At 34.3% G+C, this 15,000-nt stretch overlaps 2 protein-coding genes across 3 annotated transcripts; one reads left to right on the top strand and one right to left on the bottom strand.

The window, feature by feature from the left end:
- The first annotated feature begins 7,315 nt into the window (after positions 1-7,315).
- Positions 7,316-13,510, top strand: LOC113749598 (protein disulfide-isomerase). 2 transcript variants are annotated; one of them, XM_027293392.1, is made up of 11 exons: positions 7,316-7,588; positions 8,377-8,407; positions 8,515-8,802; positions 8,929-9,117; positions 9,210-9,335; positions 9,873-10,010; positions 10,091-10,210; positions 10,483-10,600; positions 11,202-11,314; positions 11,892-12,101; positions 13,128-13,510. In XM_027293392.1, the coding sequence occupies exons 1-10, from the start codon at positions 7,395-7,397 to the stop codon at positions 12,078-12,080; spliced, it is 1,506 nt and encodes a 501-aa protein (XP_027149193.1). In that variant the 5' UTR covers positions 7,316-7,394; the 3' UTR covers positions 12,081-12,101; positions 13,128-13,510. The 2 variants fall into 2 exon arrangements, with proteins under 2 accessions (XP_027149193.1, XP_027149192.1); XM_027293391.1 differs by having other exon boundaries at positions 13,122-13,510.
- Positions 13,511-13,646: 136 nt separating this feature from the next.
- Positions 13,647-14,798, bottom strand: LOC113750161 (protein DOG1-like 4). The gene has a single exon (XM_027294110.1). The coding sequence runs from the start codon at positions 14,679-14,681 to the stop codon at positions 13,758-13,760; it is 924 nt and encodes a 307-aa protein (XP_027149911.1). The 5' UTR covers positions 14,682-14,798; the 3' UTR covers positions 13,647-13,757.
- Positions 14,799-15,000: the final 202 nt, after the last annotated feature.

The following is a 15,000-nucleotide window of genomic DNA, read 5'->3' as shown; positions in this document are numbered from 1 at the left end:
CATATACCAATCAAACCTTAACTATTTAAGCCCTAGCTAAGCCAACCTAACTCCCTTTAAACTAGGGTTTCATGACCAAATTGGATTTTGCTAAGAACCAACCATACAAGTGAAATTATCACACCAAAATTCCATTGGCAAGCCAAATAACCAACCAAACCAACTTAAGGAATCATGAAGCAAGGAACCCTAACTTCTCCTAGCTTTAGCCAAAATTCATGCAACAAAATACCACCAAAATAAACCATTAAACTACTCTACAATCACCATGTATACCATAAGAGTTCACAACCACAACAAGAACATCACTTTCATGGCTTCAAGACTCAATCACCAAAATTTAACTTTCAAGTGAGATGTTTTACCTCCAACCAAGCTTTGCAAGTGATGGAATCATAACAATCAAGTGCCAAGGCTGTTTCCCTAAGCTCCAAGATCAAGATGAATGGCTAGAAGTGGATGAACTTGGAAGAAATCTCTCTCCTTTCTTGCTCAAGGCTCTCGGCCCTCTCTCTCTCTCTCCCTTTGATGTTTGTTTGCTTAATGACTTATGTTTATCTTGTATTTCCTATGATACAATATAAGTCAAAGCCCATAGAAGATATTTTCACCTCAACCAATCACACAAAAGCTTGCATTTTACTTCTTAGCCCTTACAACTTCACTTTATCTTTCTTACTCTCTTGCACACAAACATATGGAAGTCTTTCAATTAACTCCATAGGATACATACTTAATCTAGTTTAAAACGCTTAATCCCACTTAATCGCTTCACTAATCACCCTCCTATCTTAACCACCCCTTCTTAATCATACCTTATCCTACATATAAGCAACTAAACAACAATCTTTTTGATATTAGCAAAATTAGAGGTTTTAAACCCAACTTAGGGTTTCTAATTTATTAGAACACTAGAGGTTTTACTAGTTTAGGGTTTTCTAACTTTTTAAACCTACTTAACCTTTGTAAAATAAATCAAATCCTATACTTACCTATACAAAAACATACATTAGTATGCCTAATATTAACTCCAGTATGAACTTGTGATTAATACGAAAACTAGGATTTTAGCAATAACCCAAATTAGAATTTTCTAAATATTTAGAACAAAATAACAGTTAAAGGATTACCACCAACCCTAAAACCACATTTTGCAGCAAAAATGACGCTAATGTCCTTTAATTCACATAATATCAAAATTAAGGACTAACCGGGGTCTCACACAACTCTCTTACTCATTCTCTGTCTTTCAAATTTTAGGAGCCTAAGCTACTGCAATTGTGCCTAAAAGAGCTATTTGTCCATGTATTTATGGTAGGATATGAATGTTTCCTTGGTGTTGAAGGACTCGCGTAATACTACTGATCATTGGCAACGGCATCACCGCCTGCTTGATTGGATTTCCTTGACATGAAAAAACTTCTTCATATTAGCTGCTGCGTCCAATTTCAGCAGTTGCAAATCGTTGTTGGATAGGTAAGTTTAATGAATTAGTCACTAGGTGGTGTTAGGACAACCGCATGCAATTAGCACCACCAAGAGAACCTCTATTCTGACTTTTGTTTCTACTAGTAATACCTTAATATATTTTCTCAAGATATAAACACTTTTAATATATACTGACTTTCTTTGCAATAATTTTGATTGATAATATAATATGATTAAAAAAATCCGCGACAAACAAAAGTAAGCAATTGCAAGTCATATATAATGTTTATTGCGTTAAAGAAAAAACCTAGGGGTGTGTTTGATAAAACTGAAATCTGAAAACTGAAATGTAAAATCTAAATCCATTAAGTTAGTGAATTGTTCAGTACTAAATTTGATACATTTAAGTGTATATCACATTAAGTAATCAGTGAATAGTTTATCACTTATTTTTTGGAGTAAATTTGGCTTAGAAAATTCAGTGTCATTTAATAAATTCAGATGTTTTAGTTTTGGTTACCAAACACGTTCGAATATGTTAAGATTTGAACCCATTAAATTTAAGTATTGAATTGGATTATCAAATAGGGTCTAAATGGTTATTGTGCATTCTATCATTGTAAAACTTTGAAGACGTAAGGTTATTATATCTAAGTTGAGTTACGGTATACTTTACTGGAGCTGCAACATCAAGAAGAGAAAATTTTTTAGCTTGTTTCAACCCTATGCATGCAATCAAGCTTGAGCAAAATATTTGCTAAAATGGTCATTGTAGCCATTGCAAGAGTGATACCCAAGATAACCCGGTCTTCTAATTCCAAGTGGAATGAGTTGGAAGTGATGGCCTCTTACATAAATGCAAGAATTCAAGAATCTCTTAGGTCTAAACTCATATAAGTTTCACAGAAAACTTATACGGATATTTTAAGATTATTTAGGACCACTCTCAAGTATATACAAATTGAAGTTCCCAATCTAAACCTTCATTTGCTCCACAAGGAAAACCCATTTCCAATTTCAATCCAATAATATTTGCCCTCTTCATAATTAGGCCTTCTTTTTCATGCAACTTGAAAAGTATAGCTTTACTCTTCAATAAATCTTGATTTAGACCATTTTATGGGATATGAATGGCTCAATTAATGATTAACACTAATCTCTTTATTGCTGCTGCATTTTTTCATTTTAGCAACGGTTGTGTGAGGAGTTGTCGGAAGTTAGGAATGGTGGAAAAATGGGATGAAGTGGAAGGAATTAATCAATGATTGGTTTTAGATTGGAGCATTACATTAAATTAATTACCATCATAACTCCAAGTGGTGAACTTTATTCACCCCCCGAAACCATATGACTATTTCATTCCCAAGTTTTGTCATAATTAAGCAAGCTTTCACTGATGGCTTGATAAAATTTCATCAACAAAAATGAAGTTATGATTCTTTTTGCCAATGACACTTCTCAAAAGACTAATTTGTAAATCAAAATTTAGGACAAATTTGAGAAGAACCTTTGCAAGCAACATTTTGATGACTTTTTAGAGTTTAAAACATTAAGAAGTGTGAAAAATGGGAGAGAAGGTGCATATAAACACAACTTTGAAATGTTAAATGCAATTAAAAATGGACATAGAATAAATATTCATTTGTTTCATTACTTGTAAACCTTGTATCCTAAGTATTTTGAAATTATTGTTGCCAATATTTTTTCTTAATCAATACGGTGTAGTATGGTAAACTTAATTATTAAATGAATCTTTTGGCTTCTTATTAGCCTCTGATTGATGACAATTTGTCTTCGCATTAACCATTATTTTCTTCTAAACCAATATGTATAGTACAGTGTACTTTAATCAACATTAAATAATAAGGGCACAATATGAAACTTTAATCATCAATCAATAAAAGCATAATGGAAATAAGAAAAATCAAAATTACAACAATGCTTACACTTACATTTCAAAATACCAAAACTCATAATACTTTTCTATTGAATATAGAGTATAGATGATTCACAAACTTGCATATGGTATTGCTATTGGACTCTTTTAGATAACAGGTAGAGAAAGCTGGATCATCATATCCCTCTTGTGATTGTCTAGAATATATAAAATACTAATATTCATGTTAACTCCCTAAACTGCTTGCACGTAAATCAGTAATAAAGGTAGGGAAAATGCCGGTTTTCATCCCCAAACTTTGGGGTAAGGACACATTTCGTCCCTCAACTTTTGAGCACGACACATTTGATGTCTGAATTAATAATTTTTTACCAATGTCATCCTCAAACGGCAATTTAGCCAATTTTTAACGGAACTGGTCACGTGAAAATCACATGACCGTTAAGTAAACTTAAATCACATTTTTAACAAAACCTGCAAGTTTCCCATAAAGAGCTGGTATGTTATGGGCAATTTATTATTTTTTTTAACTTTCACATATTTAATTTATGTTAAATACAAAACATACTAGTTTTCATTTGAACGCTATTTAACCAATTTTTCCTATAAAGAGTTGGTATGTTTCCCATAAAGAGCTGGTACAAAACATACTACAAAACCTGCCAGTTTCCCATAAAGAGCTGGTATGTTATGGGCAATTTATTATTATTTTTTAACTTTCACATATTTAATTTATGTTAAATACAAAACATACTAGTTCAATGGGTAAAAATATGTTATGAATAACTCAAAGTTTATACTTTTAATAGTTCAATGGGTAAAAATATGTTATGAATAATTGAAGGGCCAAATTTTTACTATTCAAATAGTTCAATGGCTGCTCAAATAATTTGCTCTTATATAAATAGTAAAAGTATGCAAAGTATATGTAATTTTTAAATTCTGAGGGGAGCTTTTTGTAACTATTAAAAATCTCAAGGGATGTTTGTGAAATTATCCCTTTTCATTTTTCATGCTGATTATTTCTTTTCTCGCCTATTTTTCATTTTATCCTTATTTTTAGCTTTTTTTCCCCCTTACGTACGGGACGCAAGTGTTTATTGATGGATGCTTAGTCAAAATTGCCAAAAGTTGACTGATTGCATGCAAGAAACTGGCAGGTTTTGTTAAAAATGTGATTTAAGTTTACTTAACGGTCATGTGATTTTCACATGACCAGTTCCGTTAAAAATTGGCTAAATTGCCATTTGAGGATGACATTGGTAAAAAATTATTAATTTAGACATCAATTGTGTCATACCCAAAAGTTGAGGGACGAAATGTGTCCTTACCCCAAAGTTTGGGGATTAAAACCGGCATTTTCCTAGTAAAGGTATTACAAAACTATTGCTTCATGTAAAACTAGGTCAAACTATAATTAATTTAACTTAATCCATCTCATGATTAATTTCACCTAATGCAACACTTGATGTAAATATTAGGCATCGTTCTGGACTTGCAATGTGCTGCAAAGGTGGGGTGTTACAATCACCCTTCCTTTAAAGAATTGCGTGGGCGCAATTCACTTACCTTACTTTGCTGCTTGGGTACACTTGTTGTGTTATTCTTGAAGTCAGTTACACTCCAAGTCCAATATAAATGTTATTGGCACATTAGAGTCTACTCGTCCTACAGAAATTCTTGAGTTTCTAAATTTTAGAAAACTCATTTAATTGAACAAGATGACTTAATAACTAAAAATATGCATATTTAGTAGTCTATATTTTGATGATATTTACCTATTTATCGATTTATTTTCACTAGTAAATGTGGGGCATAACGAAAAAATAATCGCGAACCTTTGACTAGGGATCATGTTGTTGTTTTTCATCGAAGCTGAAAATTAGTAGAAATAAAATCTAAAATTTTTTAAACTAATCCTTTGTTGAATTAATGAATGTAGATTAATTATTTAACAATAAAATCTAGTACTAGTAAAATAAGAATGATAACACAAAAAAAACATAAAAATCAAACAAAAACTTAAATCAAGCAATAATTTGTAACCGGTTCTATTTAAGTGATAAACATGTATTTCATTGGTTATGTGATATTAGTGATTGAGTTGAAGTGGGCTAGTGGTGAGAAGTTATCCAAAGGGTGAAAAAAGAATTCTAAAAAGTGACAAGTGATTATTTACACCAAACTTCATGCTCCGACTTTATTATTGTAGAGATAGAGACGTTAAATTCTCATATAGTTATGAATAATAAAATCTAATATTTGTAGGAAATTCGCTAAGTTAAAACCTTTGACTTTGAGGAACTTTAAGGACTAAACTAAATCGAAATTCACAATTGAGAAACTAAATTAAACAAGGGACTAAATCACACTTAAAAAAAAAAATATTCAACAACCTTCAAGGCAACCTACCAATTTTTTCCACCCAAAAAAATAAAAAAAAAAATAGTTTCCAGATGGTAGAGGTATCAAGTAGTATTCTTCCACGTAAGCGCAATGACGCATCCGGGGCTAGTTTAGTCATCATCTCTAGTCGCGCGCGTGAGTATGAAGGCGCGTGGTACGTGGTGACGCGGCATTTCCACGTGAGGTTCATTTTCTAACTTAACAACGTAGTTGTCACTATTTTCCTTCTGACAACCCGACCCGGTTCACATGCTTTTCAGACCCATTTAGAAAATGATTTCTCTAGCCAAAGTATTGGTGTTCCCTCATGCTGTAGAATGACCAAATTATCCATTTTATTGGTTGTTTGTACTAGGATAGAATTTAAATCTAGATCACTAAAATGTGTAAAAGTATTTCACATATTAATTTGATACAAGAAACATCAACCTTTTATTACATAAACAATAACGGATTGTCAATTAAAAATAGTATTGTTACAAAAGTACTGGAGTTTAATAAAGACGAAAACATTATTAATTAGTTTGTATACATTTTTTATTAAACCAATGATGCGATGCACGAAACATGATTATATTATTTAGATAACAAATTATATTTCTTTTAAGATATGTTAAATTGTGAATATTTTGATATACTTCAATATTTTACTAGAGTAAATAAAATGAATATGTTACAATATATATATATACAAAAAACATTTAAAGATCGTGGAAGAATCAAATATTCATTTCATCACATAAATATTTTTACTTTTGTGACCTTTCTTGCTTAGGACAGTGTTAAACTTCCCATTAATTCGTATAATTTTTATTGTATGTCAATTAAATATGGCATAGAATTGTCCTCCGATTTTGAATAAATGGACTTATAATAATCTTTTATTAATTGATTGAGTAAGTCAATTCCATATTTTTTTTGAGCTTTATTGATTTTTTTTAATCTTTTCACCCTTCCCATGATGTATAACACAACGTATAGTTTTATATAATCATTTTTTTTGTTTCCCCTCCTCTCTCCTAAGCAATCGTGAAGGCAAAAGATAGGAGCAAGCAATCTTAAAATATTTTGAGACGTTATATATGCTTGCAAATTCATTACTTTTTTTTTATGCTTATGTTCATTATCATAAAAAATTCGATTAGGTACTTTAATTTCATGAGTATTTAAGTCTTAATATGAATATATTCCAATAAATGACAAATAAAAATTTTCAATTTAATGTTCGCAAAGGCCAAATTCAACGCATTTGTGAAGACCAAATTCAACGCATTTTGTGAGGAATAACTTACAAATTCAACGCATTTTCAAAATGAATTTGTTTGGATTGTATATTATTTCAATTTAATTTCACGTATCGTTGTAACTGGAAATTCCACGTTACAACGATATGTGAGGAATTTGAAGTGCTTATAAAATCAAAGAAGTGCTAAGCTAATTTCGGGGAGGGCATCTTCGTCATTTTGAAAAAAATCAAAAGCATCATCTGTAGTGGCAATAGCACTTCCTAGGGTGGCAAAAGCCATATTGACTTGGAAGTGAACTCTCCCCTTTTCTCCTAAATCCTATATAAACCCCTCGTTTCTCAGATTCACATTTGTCTTCACTAAATCTCAAATCTTCTTCGGTTACTCTTCAGTTTTTGTGCAAAAATCCAGAAAAAATGGCGTCCAGAAGTAGGGTTAGGATATCCTCTCTTCTGATTATGCTTTCCATAATCGGATTGGCTGCTGCAGAAAGTGGAACCACCGAAGAAGAATCTAAATCGGAAGAGTTTGTCGTGACTTTGGACCACTCCAATTTTCACGAATTCGTGTCCAAGCACAAGTTTATTGTCATCGAATTTTATGCTCCTTGGTAAAGGATTCTCATAAAAAGTTCCGGAATCTGATTTTTGTTTATTTTTATTTGCTTTTAACTATTTATTTCCTGCCCTTGTTTTTGTTTGTGACTTTTTAGTTTATTGGTTGGCGAAACTTGCATGTGCATGTGATCCTTGGCATGAATATTGAGGATGTATCTGTTGCGATTTGAAATTAGAATAAAAGAGATTAATTTCAGGAAGGGTGCTGAGTTGTTTATTCATTTCTGTGTTATAAATGCTAGGATTTATTGTTTCGTTTCTTGGAGTACTTTTCTTACATTTTCTTGGAATTAGAAGTGGATAAGATTAATTGTTTGCATGTTGGAAGAACTTGGGGTTTTGTCTGGATTGGTAAATTTGGATTTGGGATGATGGGTTTGAAATTCTTGTACTTAATTAATTATTCTGGCTATTGTTTTCAATGTCAGTAGAAGGAGAGTATATTGGTTTTGTTTGATTTGATTTGGGGATATATTTTAACAAGGAATGCCAGATATGGAGGAGGATTGCGGAATTTGATTTTTTTTTTTTATTGGTAGGAAGAATTGAATTTGGTTGTTTTAATTAGTTTTGGAAGATTTTGAAACCCGCAATAATTAAACCTTCAAGCAACTTTGATGGAATTGATGTTTGAATTTAGAACGAACCAATTTTTCTGAAATATTTCCACACAAGATTGACTGTAAACATTATTTCGTTGTTTCTCGCTTCTTCTTCTTCTTCTTTTCAAACTAGGAATCCTAAGTATCTAAAGCTATTAATTATGCATCCATTGTAACAGGTGTGGGCACTGCAAGAAACTAGCTCCAGAGGTAATTTTTGATTGATTGTAATGAATTTTTTTTCCTTACATATACAAGTGTTGGCTGCTAGAATTATCATATATGGCTGGTTTAAAAGATGACACATTAATTTTCAGTACGAGAAAGCTGCATCAATTTTGAGTAAGGAGGATCCTCCGCTCATCTTGGCCAAAGTTGATGCCAATGAGGAGAAAAATAAGGCTCTTGCAACTGAATTTGGTGTCAGCGGTTTCCCCACTATCAAGATCTTGAGATTTGGAGGTAGCGTTGTTCAAGATTACAAAGGACCTCGTGAAGCTGATGGTATTGTTGCTTACGTGAAGAAGCAAAGTGGTCCTGCATCAGTTGAAATTAAAACTGCTGAAGATGCTACCTCATTTGTTGATGAAAAAAAGATTGTTATTGTAAGTTCCATCCTCCACCCCTTTGGAAAATCAACTGAGAAAAAGGGCAGCCTGGTTGTTGATCTTCCTTTATAATCGTCTAATCTTAGCTTACACTAAAAATGGTCTCCATATCTGTTCTAATAGGTTGGGGTGTTTCCCGAGTTTTCTGGAGAGAAGTTTGACAACTTTACTACTGTGGCTGAAAGGTTGCGTTCTGATTTCGAGTTCGGCCATGTTTTGGATGCCAAGCTTCTACCTCGTGGAGAATTATCTATTTCGGGTCCTACCGTTAGGTTGTTTAAGCCATTTGATGAGCTTGTTGTTGATTTTCAGGTATAGTTTAGTTTATTGTGTCTTTTGGATGGTGAACAACTATCACTACTTTCCGCACAGATCACTAATTGAATTTTTTTGTGGGATGCTAGGAATTTAATGTGGATGATCTTGTGAAGTTGATTGAAGAGTCTAGTGTTCCTTTGGTGACTCTGTTTAACAATGACCCAAACAATCATCCTTTTGTCATAAAGTTCTTCAATACAGAAAATGACAAGGTGAGATGCAATTCAAACTCTCTCCATTGGTCCTGCTGAATTTTATATTTTCTTTTTTGATCTCTTTAGCCTTGTTTAAGTTGGCAAGATTGTGATTGCATGTTTTTTGGATGTTTTTTCTTTCAACCTTTTTGCTCTAAAGGAAGTGGGAATCAAGTAAAAGCACTGGATCTACATGGTTTCAGTTGACTATACCATTACTCAAAAATAGCATAATTTGTTCAAAAATTTTGTGATTCACTTGAGTCTTAATCTTGAACTGTTATTTGACTTTGTAACCTGATTGCCGCTTTCCACCTCTCGCAACCCTTACCCCTTTCAATCCGATGTTGACCAATTTCTTGAATGTTTTAATAGATATATTCCATTGTAGTTTGGGGATTATGGTTTTTGTTGCACGTATTATTTGACAGCTAATCTGTTATCTGAAATAGTAAACCTTCTTGACATATTCCTCTTTGGCTTTTTAAAGGAAATGTTTGTTTTTAATTTCCTTTACTTGCATATGCATTGACACTTTGTGTTCCAAATGGGCAGGCAATGTTGTTTCTGAACTTCAGCAGTGAGAACATTGATGCTTTTAAATCAAAGTATCGTGATGTCGCTGAGCAATACAAAGGAAAAGGCATAGGCTTTCTACTTGGTGATCTTGAGGCCAGCCAAGGTGCTTTCCAGGTTGGTATTGTTTTACTGCATAAATCTTATTGATTTTGATCTATTGACACACTGACAACACCATTGGCTTTGATGAGCAGTATTTTGGACTCAAGGAGGACCAGGTGCCTCTCATTGTCATACAGACAAATGATGGAGAGAAGTATCTCAAAACTCACTTGGAGCCTGATCATATTGCTTCTTGGGTGAAGGATTACAAGGTACTTGTGCTTGATTTCTTCTTCCTTTTATTGTTGCCATTTTTGGAGGAACCCCATTTTAGGAAATGAGTCTTCTGGATGGATGGGAAATGTAGGAAAACAGTAGTTGCCTATTAAACTACATTTTTTTTCATTTTCATTTGTTTGTTTATTTTGTGTTTATTTTGGGGCCATATAGCACATATCAGTTCATATTTTCTCAAGGGAACTGGCAATCAGTTTTAATTACAGATTTCCTGGTTTTCTTTAACATTTGAAGAATGTATTTACAGGATGGACATGTGAAACCTTACAAAAAGTCAGAGCCCATACCAGAAGTTAACAATGAACCTGTTAAGGTCGTGGTAGCTGACACACTCCAGGACTTCGTTTTCAATTCTGGGAAAAATGGTATGCAGGATTAATTTCAGAGTTTGAGTTTGTTTCTCGGTTGCTAATTTTTCCTGCTAGTTCCAATCAAACATACATTGGTTGTCTATAGGCTGTTCTTGATGTTTTTCCTTTTTTATTGAACTTTGCTTCAGGGAAAAAAAAAATGAAGAAAACATAATGGATATTTAAAGTAAAGTGAGGAGAACTTTTTTTTTTTTTTGAATGTGCTGCTGTCACTGTCTCTCTGTGTCTTACCCTTCTTTTGTTGGGGTTAAGGGAACCTGCCATATAATTTTCCTTGTTTTAATCCTTAGATTTCAATTTTTTGTTAATGTTATCTTCTTGCTTTCTTGTTTCTTAGCTGAGAATTGATAGCTGTGTCTCTCCTTTGTGTTTCTGCATTGCTGTGTTTGTGGTATGTGCACGTGTAGAGGATGGGCACATGTGCAGGGATAGGTGTGCAAGCAGAAATGTTGGGCATAAATGGTCTATCTATCCTTTCAATTGTTCTATAGCTGTGGCTGAATAAATGGTTATAATGGTTGAGGCCATTATAGCAACGTGGTCATTACTTAAATGCTTTGTGATTGCTGATTTATATGCTTTATTTCTGGATCAGTTCTACTGGAGTTTTATGCACCATGGTGTGGACACTGCAAAAAGTTGGCCCCAATATTGGATGAAGTTGCTGTCTCACTTGAAAATGATGCTGATGTGGTCATTGCAAAAATTGTGAGTCTGTTTACATCTTAGAAATCTTCTACTTAGTAATTTGGTTTAATCTTGTCACAGTCCACCCTTTATTTGTTACTAAATCTTGACAAATTTTGCTTTTTGTGAATTTTGGTGCATGCTGTGCAATTCCATCAGCACTGTTCTTTGCTTCATCTTCATCTCTTGTTGGAGCTACTTTAAGAGATTGGATTGTGGAAAAAATTGTTTTAAAGATAAGCAGCACATCTTTGTTACAGAAATTTGTGAAAGCTAAAACTTGTTTCAAAAGATCTCTAATGCTAATTTGGGTTGGCTTTTATCAGATTCCAATAAGCTAAAATTAGATTTTAAAAGCAAATTAGAGCGTCTTAAACATCTGTAAGCTTGAAAGAGGCTATAATCAATCTTATTGGTTGGCATGGTTTGACAACCGGGTAAATCTAAGAATAAAATCATGCACAAATTGTCTAGAAAAATAGTGCAGTTGAAGTTACTGATGTTGCACTTTTAATTTGTCCTCCTTTAGCTGCTTTTCATTGCAATGTGTTTTTTTTTAAGCAAAAATGTTACATTTAACTTGACTTCTGATCTGTAGGATGCTACTGCAAATGATATCCCACAAGGAACGTTTGACGTCAAAGGTTACCCAACATTGTATTTTAAATCAGCAAGTGGAAATATCTTGCAGTATGATGGTGACAGGACCAAGGAAGACATGATTGAGTTTATTCAGAAGAATCGAGATAAGGCAGCTCAGCAAGAATCTGGAAAAGATGAGCTCTGAAGAAGGTCATAATGTTTCAAGGTACCATTTTTAACCAAAATATTTTAGGTTCATCATCTGCTAATCGAAAAACAGATGATGCCTGGATATTGCTCCTTTATCCTCGTTGACTAAGATGTTGCTGGTTTTTTTTTTTTTAACACATCCCTTATTCTCCTGCACATGGTTAACCTAGACACTGTTCCAGATAAAAATGGTAGTTGGTACTCAATCATTGTAGCTGTAATCTCACTCAGATGCAACAAATATGTACCAACTATAAACCGAGTAAATCAAGATACCACTTGCACAAGCACACACGCAAGTGCAGAACTGGAGATTTACAATTTACAAGCTTAAAATCATATGCCATGCAAGAGAAAATTCTGGCTTCTGGAATTCTTCTGTGTAAGCTTTTCCAAGTCCTGTAAATAGAATGGACCTGGGACATACACCATACTAAGAGAAAATACACCTGCTTTTCTGAACATGCACAGGAAACATTTGCTGTAATCTTTTGACATTTAGAGCTCATACACCTAATTCCAGAGTAAATTCTGGTTTTGCAAATCGTGCAAGTTTTCAAATTCTGTATCAATAATTGGATTTCGGTGTATGCTTTATGTGAAGAATACTCTCGTGCATTTGAGCAGAGCAATTCACTTTTTGGCTGTTGCTTTAATTTCATGAGTTTTGGCAATATGTTTTCGACAAGAAGCTATATTTGTACTACATGATGTTTATAAAACAAGTTTATGGTCTACTCTAAATGCAATTACTTTCTGCAAGTTACATCATTAAAACATGGTTTTCTCCACGATCTGGTACCTATTTATTCTACGAGATTGAGATCTGGAACTGGCTTCCGAGAGATGCATGTCTTCAAACCAAATTGTGCCACTGCTATTTCTTTGAATATCTCAAGTAAATTTATGCTGCAACGTTTAGTGGATGATGTAATCTCTCTGGTGGATACTTTCTTTTCAATTCTTTTGAAGATATGCATCTACTTCTCCATTTTTACGAGTGGCATTAATTAAATTCTTCCTCTTTTCTTTGCAGGCGCAGCATTTTTGTTGTTAAAGAAGTGGTGCACCTAATGAACAAAAGGAGTTACTTTTTGGCAGCCTTCGCCAAACTGTTGGCATTAGAAAAAAGGATCTGTCATCATGCCCTTCTGCTGCTGCCTTTAAATAAATACCTGTAGTGAAGCAGGTTTGTTACTTTAGTTTATCATAGAGATTAGTGTAAGTTGGTTGCGTACTAGTAATTTTATTGAACTGTTTCTTTAATATATAATCACATAGCCTGTTGCAGTTGCTAAACTTCTCTCCCCCCAAAAGTTGTTGTATTGACTCGTGAAAGAAAACCCTCCTCAGGGCTTTCTTTTTGTATGCCTCTGTCTCGAGTAAACTTGTATGGTTGGTTGGGAGTGGTTTGTATTCTTTTCACTTGGTTCTTCTCATATGATTTTCCGCAAATTTCGAGATGGCCAAAAGTTTATGGTGACCATTGGTGACCACCTAGACTAAGAAAGCTGGAATGGGAATATTAACCAAGATATGGCCTGTCTACTACTACAATTTAAACCAACGGTAATTAAGGTAGTTTTATAAACTTGAAGCCCTAAACAACTATAAGCTGCCAAGAAAATAAAAACCCCTCCCTCTCAGAAATCGACACAAACAAATACAATCTTCAGGCTTCTTGTTGGAAAATGGGATGGCCAGCTCCGCCAGAGAGTTGCCCTTCATCCCTGGCTTTTCCCCACTCGTGTAGCCTCAGGTGAAGTTCAGCAGCAGCAATCAAGAAGTGAACAGCCTGTGTTGCAGATAATGTCTCAATTATACTCTTAAGGGTTCTCAGCCTAAGATTATCAGCCTTTTCTAAGATCTTCTTAAACCCTTTCTCCTTGGGATTCAGACTTGACTCAGCCTGGCTCTGTTCGGCTTCGTGATCCCTTGCTTTCGTTCCCTTTTCTTCTTCACGCAGTGCCTCACTCACCAAATGACTCAGCTCCACCATGTCTGCACCGGCCGCCTTCTCCTGCTGCTTGGCCATCTTTCCAGTTATTTCCTTCTCCTCAATGATTGTATTCTTCTGCAGCTCGTCAATTAGACTGATTTGACTCTGTGTCAAATCGCCAAGATCATGCTTAGTCAATTTTCCCTGCATCCAAACATTGAATTTGGATTCGAACTGTAAACTTGATTTTGAGTAGAGAAGATGGATAGCCATGGTGGGTCTCCATCCACCAATCCAAAGGAATGCATCCTCAAGAGAACTCGTCCATGGGGGTGACAATATTTGCAATATATTTTTGTCTGCCCATTCTGACTTGGTTTTGTAGTACTCTTCATAGTGTTCGACCACGCGTTTCACCAAGTTGCTCAAATTTGTTGCCGTGATCCCGTCTGTTGGTGGTGGTGGTGATGAGGAGGAACAAGCCGTGATCCCGTCTGTTGGCGCTGTTGGGGATGAAACTTGTTCTGATGCAGTGATGAGTTCTTGAAGATGCTGGTTCTGCTGCTTCTTCCACGTCTCATAAAATTGTTCAAAGTCTTCCTCTGTTTGTTGTGCCTCGTGATTTCCATTTCCGGTGGCCATGCTGATAGTATGCATATGTGTCAAGGAAAGTGAATTTCACACACACACACACACACAATCTCAGAAAAGTTGGCTAAACAATGAGATACCTAGACCCCATATTTATAATTGACGAAAAAATAAGTGATGAAAAAAAAAACCCCATTTATCAGAGAAAATTATTCTCTGTAGAAAAAACTCTTCAACTAAAACTTCCTTTAATTCTCCCATGAGAGAGAGATCAAATCTTCGTAATCTTTCTCCATGGAAGGAGCCTTCTCTATAGTTTCTTTTTATTTATGTGAATAAAATCTCCTCTAAGATTTTTTAGTGAGAGTTTCTCCTCTCCTTATGA

This window comes from Coffea eugenioides, chromosome 10 (assembly GCF_003713205.1).
Source record: "Coffea eugenioides isolate CCC68of chromosome 10, Ceug_1.0, whole genome shotgun sequence".
Classification (NCBI taxonomy): Eukaryota; Viridiplantae; Streptophyta; class Magnoliopsida; order Gentianales; family Rubiaceae; genus Coffea; species Coffea eugenioides.
The sequence above is the reverse complement of the archived record's forward strand: the minus strand, read 5'-3'. Positions and strand labels throughout refer to the sequence as shown.